At 45.9% G+C, this 11,863-nt stretch overlaps 1 protein-coding gene across 1 annotated transcript in view; it reads left to right on the forward strand.

Moving 5' to 3' along the window:
* Positions 1-11,863, forward strand: part of abca2 (ATP-binding cassette, sub-family A (ABC1), member 2) — a 146,576-nt gene that overhangs the window by 112,980 nt on the left and 21,733 nt on the right. The window contains 10 exon segments of the mRNA XM_083644079.1: positions 1,209-1,403; positions 3,318-3,438; positions 3,679-3,727; positions 3,729-3,967; positions 5,510-5,731; positions 6,536-6,638; positions 7,932-8,257; positions 10,504-10,717; positions 11,610-11,715; positions 11,799-11,863. The exon segment at positions 11,799-11,863 is cut by the window's right edge and continues 47 nt beyond it. Coding sequence (XP_083500205.1) covers positions 1,209-1,403; positions 3,318-3,438; positions 3,679-3,727; positions 3,729-3,967; positions 5,510-5,731; positions 6,536-6,638; positions 7,932-8,257; positions 10,504-10,717; positions 11,610-11,715; positions 11,799-11,863 — 1,640 coding nt within the window.

Consider the following 11,863-nt stretch of genomic DNA (forward strand, 5'->3'; position numbering starts at 1 on the left):
TCACTCCAAATCAGGTTCGACTCACAGCTGTGGAGGTGCCCTCAGATCAAGGGGGAGGGTAGAAGTTAATAGGCCCTCGCCACTCTACCAGAACAACAGCAGTCATCACAACGGCATTACATTACATTACATGATATCATTTCGCAGACGCTTTTGTCCAAAGCGACTTACAATTTTGTCAACAGGAGAGAAAACAACTATGCAACACAATCAATGACAGCTAAGACATTTTTGATTGACTAGAGTGGAACCTTGTAGAAAGTAGTTTGAGAAGTACCAAGTAACATGTAATATTAGTAAGTAGTTTGAGAAGGAATAAGTAACATTATTATTATTATTATTTTAATGATGTTAGTTCGATGGCGACCAATATAAGCCCTGCTCGCGCGGCTCTTTTGCCATTTCAGATTTTATGAGAGGCAAAGATAACGGGCTACTGTCGCTGTAAACACAGAACATCAAAAACCATGAGAATGACTGACGTACAGTAAACTGGACTATTTTTTGTTTGCATGCATAAAGACATTTCTGGTTTTGCTACAAGTCAAGCGACCTGAGGACAAAGTGATATTCTCCTCCTTTAGATTTAAACTTCACAATCCATTCTGTGATTTTGTTTCAGGCTGTGAAGTCAGCGTGAGGAAAACAAAGGTGTAGACAGGCGGAACTAAACACTTGGTGTTTCCTGTTGCAGGTGCGCGCTTCCTGTTAGCCCGTGTTTGAGTCCGGAGGGTATAACGGTCCACTTACACCCCCGTTAATTGCTTTGGGACGGCCCAAACGGAGGGGGAGTGGATAGGGCGAGGGGTTAGGGGCTGGTTTGGGATTGGGTCTACATCACTCTGTGTGCGTGTGCACGTGTATGCGTGTGTGTGCGTGTGTGCGTGCGTGCGTGCTTGTGTGTGTGTGTGTGTGTGTATGTGTGTGCGTGTTTGTGCGCGTGTATGCGTGTGTGTCTCAAACCTCTGTCTCAACTTATTCCCTACGTTTTTTCCCCCCTCAAGTTGATGGATTGCCTCCAAACTCTTCTCAATCGATCCCCGCTTTCGCTGTGGGCCATTTACAGCATGGTGTATTTCCTTCCTTTCCTTCATGAAGTCTCCAGCTCCCCTGCCTCGTTCTTCTCTCCTCTCTCAGCCTCTCTCCTCTCCTCTCCTTCCCTCCTCCGCTCATCCACCTTGCTTTGTTTTCCTCGTCCTCCAGAGCAGGCCGGCCAGCCGCAGCAGCCTCCCTCGTCTCTGTCTCCATCCTCGTCGCTGTCGCCTTGCTCCGAGGCTCGGGTCACGCAGTTCATCCGCCAGTTCGTAGCGTCCTGCCTGCTGGTGTCCGACTCCAACACCGAGCTGTCCTATGTGCTGCCCTCCGAGGCCGTGAAGAAGGGCTGCTTCGAGAGGCTCTTCCAGGTCCGTAGTACACAACGATATTAAGATGATCGGCAAAGACGCTAGTAGAGATATCATTTAACATGACATGCAGAACAACATAGCGAGAGTGTGTGGTCCACTCTCAATATCCTCTATCTTCATGGAAAACTGACTGATTGATTTGTCCAGAATCTGGGATGGTGCACATTATGAGAAGATTTGCCTATACAGTATGTTGGATAAACAACATATTTATGTAGTCCTGCTGTTCAAACTGGTTAATAGCCCTTAATTAAGAAATTTACCACGAGAGGAAGGGGGTTGTGGCCACATTTACCACTGGTACAGGGTTGTGGCACGAGGCGAAGGTAAATTTCTTTTCTACAATAGCTACCACATAATATAAAAAATACACAATTGTAACATTCAATTCATTTATTTACAATCATTACTGGTTTCAGAATACATTTATCCTTCCGCCACAGAATATAGTTCCATACACAAGATCAATGATTGCACTAAACATTTAGTTGCCTTTGAGCCAAAAAACAACTAACCTATTCCTTAACGGGATTCACAGTTATTGATACATTGCCTGTAAAAGATTCTTTTGAGCACACCAGGTCTGGAAACATCGCATTGCCCAATTTGTTTGTTTGACAGTCCCAGGTTCACTCCGTGACAACTCAAGCTCAGCCAGTTCTCTCTCCCCAATTTCACCATGTCGTTCTTTGTTCACTTCACCTTGATCTTCATCTAACCACTGCTCAAAACTCAATCCACCCAGTAAATCAAACGTTACTACGAAATCGGACATTTCCTTGTTAGAGATTTGTAGACTGACAGGCTAACAGTGGGCGGAGTCAGCACAGGTGTTCTTCATTCATCAGGGAGCGGAGTGATACTGCGGTTGGAGCCGAACTGTAGATTGTTGGCCTATTTACCACTGTTGCTAGCCAATCAGAATCCAGTATTCACTCATGCTGTTGTAGAAGTATGGATTTAGACTATTTATATATATGGTATATTATAACAAAAATATTGCAATGAAAAAGAAAATCACAAACAAATCACTACTTAACTAATGCTAGCATACACTTAGCAAGGCCTGCTATGCGAACATGCTATGCGAACATCTTCAACAAAGGATTATGATTGACCTTATCAGGAAATTGGGGGACTTGTGATGAATCTTCAACCAAGCAATTTGAATGGTAGAGAAATGAGAAAGGGGGAAAAAAACCAATGTTACAATACCACTAGTGACAGCAGAAGCAGTAACTTGCAGTTCATCAGCTATAGTCTATAAAGGTTACTACCACAGACATTTCAAACATGGTAGCTCAACTAGGACCTCATGGACATCCTCTCGGACACATCACGTGAAGATGCCGAGCCCCCTGACCCATACAACCTGAAGAAAGACAGAGGAGCAACAGGCAACGGAGAATGCACAGTGAACATATTTCACCCATACAGCTACACACTATGTGAGTGTGTGTTGCTTTATGATGGCCCTACCTACAGTATGATGTCATAGTACTGCCCACCTCACGTCATTGCCTCTGAACTGTGCCACGTATGTCTTTTATACTCAGGTGCGGTGGCCGACGCCCAGCTATTCCAGCCTGATGAAGACCCAGTGTGGTTGAAACGCGCGTAGCGTTTTGTTTGCCCGTGTACCCCTTTGAAGATATATTCTGTCTGTAACACTGCTGTGTACACGAATATATTACTTCGGGATTAAATACTACTTTTGTAAAATTCAAGGAGCTCCCTTCTCAATTTTGTTTAGTACTTTGCCTGCTCCACAACTCTGTGCTCCCCCACCCATACAGCCAAGAAATACATTGGTTCAATATCTGAAAAAGCGGTTTGGAGAGTGTAGCTTGAGGCCTTTGTGAAATGATTGTTATATAGTGGTGGTCACTTCTGTTGTATCTGCCCCCGCAGGCTTTAGAGCAGAGCTTGGACAGCCTGGCCCTGACCAGCTTCGGGGTGATGGACACCACCCTGGAGGAGGTCTTCCTCAAAGTCTCTGAGGAGGACCAGTCGCTGGAGAACAGCGATGCCGGTGAGACCCCCCCTTCCCCACACACACACACACACACACGCTGTCTCTCACAGCTCAACACGTCCACAAAGTTTTCGGCGGGCTTCATAAATTAGTTATGACTTTCTCAACGAGAACAGATTTCTGCAAGATGTGCATCATCTCGACTTAAAGTGCTGACTTGAGACTTTTGCCAGTTTGTTATTTTGCGCCGAGTTAAAATGCTAATGTCCTCTCCTTCCTTCCTGCTCCCTTTGGCAGACATGAAGGACTCCCCGGGGGGCAGCTCGGTGGGGAAGCCGAGCGCGGGGGGGGGGCCTGGGGGCGCCTCAGGGGGGCACCGGACCCTCGGCCCAGAGCGAGAGGCCGGAGGTGGAGCTGAGCAACCTGATGATGTGCTCCAGGCTGAGCCACAGCCAGGCGTCGCTGAAGTCGTCCTCGTCCATCGGCTCGGTGAGGGGAGACGAGGGGGGGCTCTACGCCGACTTCTACGGAGAGTACTGTCCACTCTTCGACAACGGCCAAGAATCCGACTCGGCCAGCCTGAGGGGTGAGAGAAGGAGATGTGCTGTGTCAGACGCTCTGTGAGCGTTATGACAGCTGCCACCAAGAGATTTGAGGGTGGCACAGTGGAGAAATGGAATGCTTTTTTTCCATTTCTGGATTTTGCACCGACTGCTCAGATTGTCTCAGATAATACGGTTACAGTAAGACGTGATGCAATGACACGATCGTAAAAGTATTCTGAAATTTAAGATCGATGAGATTAGACGAAATGTTAATTATCCCTGTGGGGAAATTTGGAGTAGAGTAATGTACAGACCAAATAAAATAAGAACGGAGCAAATGAGGAAACAGAAACCATCTGGAATTTTGACAACACCAGAATAGACAGCAGAATAATTAAGTATGACTAGAATCTAGTCATCTACGGTAGTCCCTAGATCACACATGTGGCCCGCGATGGAATTGCAAAAAAAAGATTCATTTTTATTTTTACAGTGCACCTGAATACCCGCTGGATGAATGTCCAAATGTTCATGTCATTCTGGCCAATACTCCACTTCTGTTATAGCATTTCAGTCTGGAATATGGAATATCTTTCAATAATCTTTATGACTAAAAGGCTAAACGTAATCTCATGTGTAAGAAATGACCGTTCTACATTGAAGTAGAAATTTAAATAATTAACTCGTTGGTTTTGGATTTGTTTAGCTTCAAGAGTGCATTTTTGTTCGTGTGACCCTCAACACAGGCTTTGAGAATCCCGGGCCACTTACTGATACTTATGCTTAAATTAACCCACTCATATTCTGGTTTATTTCAAGAAAAACATTTCGGCTAGTGGAAATTCTAATTGGCTGGTAACTTTAAAATCTAGCAGCCATATTGGTGGTCAAAAAAGTTAATTTCAAGCACTGCAGGGAGAGCAGGTGGTGACATAGGAGTGAGTGAGAAAAGGATCAAATATTGGTGGTTAAGACTGAATAATGACATCACAACTGTTCATTTAAAATGAGTTATTTCTCTAAACCTGGCTTCAAATGCCCCAAATTTTTCGCGCCGGCACCGTTCGGCCCTCAGCAAAATCTGGTAGCGAGGAAATTATTTTGTGACGCTCTCTATCATCAAAGTTGCCCATCCATGGGTTACGGTATGACAATATTTGTTTGATAATCTGGGTTTCTCATGTGGCCCCCCATGAAAAATAGTTGCCCACCCCTGCCCTAGATGAATGAAATGTAATGTATGAATTAACAGCGTGTATGCAAGGTGTGGAAAAACATCATATAGCATATAGCAATAAATCAATGGAGAATATGTGCAATATGAAAAATAAAAAAAATATGAAATATATACAGCATGAAAATAAATGTAAAAATGAAGATATATGTGCTATATATACAGATTAGCAATGAGCGAAATGTGCAGAACGCCGTACATACTGTATGTACTGTACAGACTTGACGTCTAGATGTTGTGCAGACATGCATTGTAACAACTTATTAGTTACATCCAATCTGCTATTTTCCTGTCCCCCTCCCCCCCCCCCCCCCACACTTCCCACATCTGACATCTCCTTCACCTCCAGGGGACGCAGAGAACCCCTCCTCCCCACAGCCGGAGGTCCTGGAGGGGCAGGGCAGCTTCAAGCTGGACGGCTGGTGGTTAAAGCTTCGCCAGTTTCACGGCCTCATCGTCAAGCGCTTCCACTGTGCCAAGAGGAATACCAAGGGCCTCTTCTCTCAGATCCTGCTACCTGCCTTCTTTGTCTGCGTGGCCATGACTGTGGCTCTGTCTGTCCCTTCCATCGGTGAGACCATAGATGACTTCTAGTTATTACGCACTTTATAGTTAGCCTGGTAAACAAGCCGCTCTCGTGAACTCACATTTAATTTCGTTTTCTTCGTTCCCATCTGGCCTGAAGCCTACACCCAGTGTTTCGCAGTGGGCGGAGGTTGGGCGGGTGTACTTGCCTTGACAGACAACTCCTTCAGCCAATCAGCGTTGGATCCAGTCAAACCCAAATCCACTCGGGAGAACGGCAAAAACATATTTTCCGCCGAGAAACTCCGCGGTTGCGGCGATACGCCTGCACTTGTTTAATTGTCGTTGTCGAGTCTATTTCTGCAATAACGGCACTTTATGGCTGTTTAAACTAGACGAACATTGACATGACTCCTCGAGGCGATCAGGCAAGGAGGCGGCCATTATTGATTTGTTAGTGCAGTGCTAGTGGCGTTCTTGATTGGCCAACTTGCGCTGTCAATCACAGGGCACTGAGCGCAGTCGCTGATTGGCTCTCCCACTTTGCAGTTTCTGCTTAAAGCCCTCCCAGGGCTTGAGGCCAGACGGTCCCGCAGAACCAAATGAAATGTGAGTTCTGGTTGGTTTACCAGGCTACTTTATAGTAATCATCCACCACATTTTCCTATTTTTTTATGTCTGTTTTACTACTCTCTCTATTGCCACTTGTTGAACCGCACTAAAACCATGCTAAGCTCTCTGCATTGTTAGTCAGATACTGATGCATAATGGTACTTTGCATTTGAAAATAACATGCAAAAAAGGCAGCACTGGTACTGTAGATGAACAAGCTATTTCTTCTGTCTTGCAGGAGACTTACCGCCCCTGATCTTGTCCCCGTCTCAGTACCACAACTACACCCAACCAAGAGGCAACTTCATCCCCTACGCCAACGAAGACAGACCCCAGTACAGGTCAGACACATTCCAGGAAGAGCATTTGTTTTGTTTTTGACCATTTTCACAATAATTACTCGTACAAACTGAGGGATCATAGTGCAGCACGAGGGAGATGAGGATATATGTAAGTCATGGGGGGTTGGGGGGTGATCCCGTGGGAAAAAAGATATGTTGTTTTTTTGTTTGTTTTTTCCCCCCGCCCCCAATTTTTTATCCCCCATTAGTGCTAATTTAATTTATTTTTCCTGGTTGCTACTCCACCCTCTGCCGATCTGGGGAGAGCCGCAACCATGGCTCCATGCTTCCTCCGAGACATGGGCAGTTAGCCAGCCGCTTCTTTTCACCTGACAGAGGAAGCTTCACCGGTAGGACATAGCACGTGGGAGGATCACGCTATTCCAACCAGTTCCCCTCCCTCTGAACAGGCGCCCTTAACGACCAGAGGAGGAACCACATTAGCAACCAGGATATTGCATGTTTTTGGTGAAGGGGGCTCCTATATGAAGGAAACCCCCGGGAGGCACGGGGAGAACATGCAAACTCCACACAGAAAGGCCCTTTTGACGACCCCACCCGGGCGGTGGGCACTCGAGGACATGCGGACGGGCACGCATTCCTCCACAGCGTTCACAGCGTCCCAGGTGGGAATCGAACCCAGGACCTTCGAGCTGTGAGGCGACAGCGCTTACCACTGCACCACCGTACCCCCCGGAAAAAAGATATGGTTACGGTTGCGTTTGCATGTGTCTACTACTATTATACAAGCACTTTGTAAGCTCTGTTGTGGAAAAGTGCTACACAAATCAACTGTGTTATTATTCATTTGGCAACGTCATCTCGGGGCACACATCTCACACACCACCACCACGTTCAGCTGAGCAAGCAAAGTGACCCGGCTTCATAATGAAGGCGATGGAGGCCCCACTACGTTGCCGGCTTTCTTGGCTATTGGTCCCACTCTGTCAGGCCTGCTCGGCCCGGCGTCCAGGGCCAGGCTGTTCGCTTATAAGACATGTTAGTATGTTATCTTGTGTGTTATTTTGATATGATAAAGAAAATATTAAATAATTTATGTGAAGAACACCTACTCTTATAGAATTAATTCTCAAAATACTATGTTTTTTTTTCTAGGTGTAGTAGGCAATGCTTCTGTTCAGTATGATGACACTTTGACCGACTAGATCCTCTATTTTCAGAAAAAATAAACCTTTTTTTTCTTCTTAAAAAATATGATATATACCATTTTGAAATAGAACTGCTCATCAAGTGGAGCGTATCTATCCCCCCCCCCCCCCCCCTCCCTCTCAGGTGTAAGCTGTCCCCAGACGCCAGCCCTCAGAAGATCATCAACACCCTGCGTCTACCCTCGGGCGTCGGCGCCACCTGCGTGCTCAAAACGCCCTTCAACAGCACCCTGGACCAGCTGGCCCAGACCCTCAACCCCAGCGCCAACAACTCCAAGACCCTGGCTGCCCGCTACTTTGACTCCATGTGTCTGGACTCCTTCACTCAGGGGGTTCCGCTCTCCAACTTCGTACCCCCTCCTCCCTCGCCCGCCCCCTCGGACGACCCGGACCCCCGCTTCGAGGACGGACTGTGGAACTACACCGCTGCCCCTCCTACCACCATCCATCGTAAGTGCATCTAATAGCAAATGACACCAAAATATGATACATAACCAGGCCTGGGACAAATCATTTCTTTACGGGAACCGGGGCATGACCACTTAGATCTTCGATTTGGGTTTGGGATTTGAGTTTTTGGTGTCTGCAGCATTATTATCTAGATTTCTTTCGAGTCCATTTTACGTTATGGCGTCACCAGCTGGTTTGGAAACCTCACAGTCAAGTCCAAAGCTCAAATCTTTAGCCTGGTCAAAACTACAGGGAAGATCATCATGGGAATGCCCGCACCCCTCACCCCTCACTCCTCACCCCTCACTCCTCACCCCTCACCCCTCATCCCTCACTCCTCATCCCGCACCCCTCACTCCTCATCCCGCACCCCTCACTCCTCATCCCTCACCCCTCACCCCTCACTCCTCACCCCGCACCCCTCACTCCTCACCCCTCACCCCTCACTCCTCACCCCTCACTCCTCACCCCTCACCCCTCACTCCTCACCCCTCACTCCTCACCCCTCACTCCTCACCCCTCACTCCTCACCCCTCACTCCTCACCCCTCACCCCTCACTCCTCACCCCTCACCCCGCACCCCTCACCCTGCAAGACATATTTGAGCAGTCCACCACTCAACAGGCTAACAAGATTTTGTCTGACTCCTCCCATCATGTGTTGAACCCCTGAGTATGTGCTGATGAACTCTGGTAGGAGATACAGGGTCCCTTTATGTAAGCACAATAGATACAAGCATGCATCTGTCCCTCTATAGGTTAAACTGATCAATGGGCTCCCCCTAGAGGTCAGACAGAAAGACTGAGATCGCTTCACATGCTCTAATATCTGCCTGCTTACTTGCATGTATAGTTTAACAATCGCTTGTTTGCTTGCAGGTAATGTAATGTGAGACACACTTTGTAATCTATTACACTATAACCACGTATTTTGCACTGCACTATTGTATGATGCGAAAGGTGAGGAGTGTAAATGACTGTGACTATCTCAACTTGCTAAGTTTTTTCACGTGTCACCATATACAGTGTTTTTTAATGTACTTAATGTACTGCATTTTAATATTTTACTCCAAGACTAATTGCTCCCACGGGAGACAAATAAAGTGAACCTTGACGATCAGTTGGATTTGGGGAACACACACTTGATGATCAGTTGGATTTGGGGAACACACACTTAACGATCAGTTGGATTTGGGGAACACACTTAACGATCAGTTGCATTTGGGGAACACACACTTAACGATCAGTTGGATTTGGGGAACACACTTAACGATCAGTTGGATTTGGGGAACACACTTGACGATCAGTTGGATTTGGACTTGACAAATCCTTGGATTTGGGGAACACACACTACCCCAGGGTCTAGTGCCCCCAATTGCCGAATTCTCGCACTACAACAACACACAGCCACATCGAACATGGAGGCGGAACGTTTTTTCTATCCACACTTCTTGTTTTGTTTTGTTTAATTTAACCTTTACTTATACAGGGGAAGTCTCACTGAGAGCAATGCTCTCTTTTTCAGGAGTGCCCTGTTCTGTTCACATTCATACCTGGAAGCTGACCAGTACAACCACAGTCTCATCAGCTGGCCACTGATCAGCTCCACTGGAGCGGTTGGGGTTAAGGGTCTTGCTCAAGGGCACCTCAGTGGTGGTAATGAGGGAGGGGCAAGTGCTGCCTTTTCACTTTCCTCACCCAAATTTATCCTGCCGGTCCCGGGGTTTGAACCGACGACCTTCCGGTCACAAGCTCGCTTCTCTTAACCGTTGGGCCACCACTGCCCAACGGTATTTGTAGTTGTTCCTCATCTCAAAAGAGGTTGCCGGTCTCTGTTCAGATTTGAATGGTCGACCAGCTCAATATAGAGGAAGATGTCAAGACTTTGAGCTTGATTCGAGTTGTAAAACTAGTGCCAACTCTTTGCTGCCACATAAGACACATATGATATTGAGTGAAATGAGTACACAATCACAGGAAAGTATTTGAAGCTCTATTTAGTCGTTTTCTTTGATTAGTAAACTTCCCAGACAATGCATGGATTGTTAGAATTACTAATTCTAACAAGCCATGCATTAATAGTGAATAGTAGCTGCCAATAGTATTGGCAGCTACTATTTGTGCCAGGCGTGCATAAAACCACAGACAATCACACAACCTCGTATTTTGTAAAAATCTAAAAATAATGTTGTTCATTTTGAGTCAGATGCAACTATAACTCCTCGTACCTGCTCTGTTTCTGGTCAGAGCCGGTGACGTCTCCCCCGACACTCCCCCTGTCCATCCACGAGCCAGTGCGCTGTACCTGCTCCATGCAGGGGACGGGCTTCTCCTGCCCCAGCGGGGTGGGCGGTCGGCCCCCCCTCATGAAGGTGGTGACGGGGGACATCCTGGTGGACATCACGGGCCGTAATGTCTCCGAGTATCTTCTCTTCACGTCGGACAGAGTGCGCCTGCACAGGTAGGACCCTGTCACTTTAATCACTACGCACCACTTGTCCCCCGTGACATTTGTGCAGAGACACATTTTTTTATTTCGTTTTTAGTTTTATTTATTTCCACACAATAAAAAGTGAAACGGGAAAAAAAAAAATGCAAACAGGAAAATAATGTGCAGGGTCTCTACCTCAGAAAACCAAAATAATAACAATACAATACAATCCAGGTGTGCAAAGCATACAATACAACAGAAACAAGAAGGAAACAAGAAAACAAATAGACAAAGAAAAGAACAGTAAAGGAAAAACAAAAAAAAAGTGCAGCTGATGCTTCAAATCTGTTTGAAGATGTAGCCAACCTAAAAAAAAATTGTATGATGTGAATTCTGTGAAGATATATGTACTTGCCCATATGATATTTCCATACAATAGATATGGGTAATTAAACTGTAATAAAGGGTTAATCAAGATGAATGATTTACCAAACTAGATATTTTTCCGATGATACCAAACCATTTGGCATTTTTTCCCATTCCCTTGTTTGCTTCTGAAATTAGAGAATCAAAGTTAGAATTAAAATGTATCATCAGCAAAAAGTAAAGGCAGTACATTTAGCAGATGCAGCAGCAAGGTCATTAATGTAAATTAAAAAAAGCAAAGCCCCAAGTATTGATCCTTCCTTGGGGAACCCCACACATTATTATAGATCTTCCTGAAGACTCACACACAGACATATTGCTCTCTGTTTTCAATATAGTTTAATAACCATCTGTATGCGCATTCATGAAAACCATACTTTGACAACTTGGAGAGTTTCACATGTTCTTCCCACATTGGCATCGACTTAGTTCTTATTTCATTCATTCATTATTTTCTCATTTTAGAGGTAGAGATGATTGTCATTCTTGTCAATAGGTATGGCGGTATAACAGTGGGGAACATCCAGAAATCAATCCCAGCATCCTTTGGGAGGAAGACGCCTCCCATGGTTCGCAAGATAGCAGTTCGCAGATCAGCTCAGGTAAGACAATCAGTCTGAAATGGACTAGGAGGATTACTACACAAAGAAGAGCGACTGCTGACAGAACTCCCCCTTGTGTCCAGGTGTTGTATAACAACAAAGGCTACCACAGCATGCCGACCTATCTCAATGTCCTCAACAATGCTAT

The sequence above is a fragment of the Poromitra crassiceps genome, assembly GCF_964638095.1.
Source record: "Poromitra crassiceps genome assembly, chromosome: 10".
Classification (NCBI taxonomy): Eukaryota; Metazoa; Chordata; class Actinopteri; order Beryciformes; family Melamphaidae; genus Poromitra; species Poromitra crassiceps.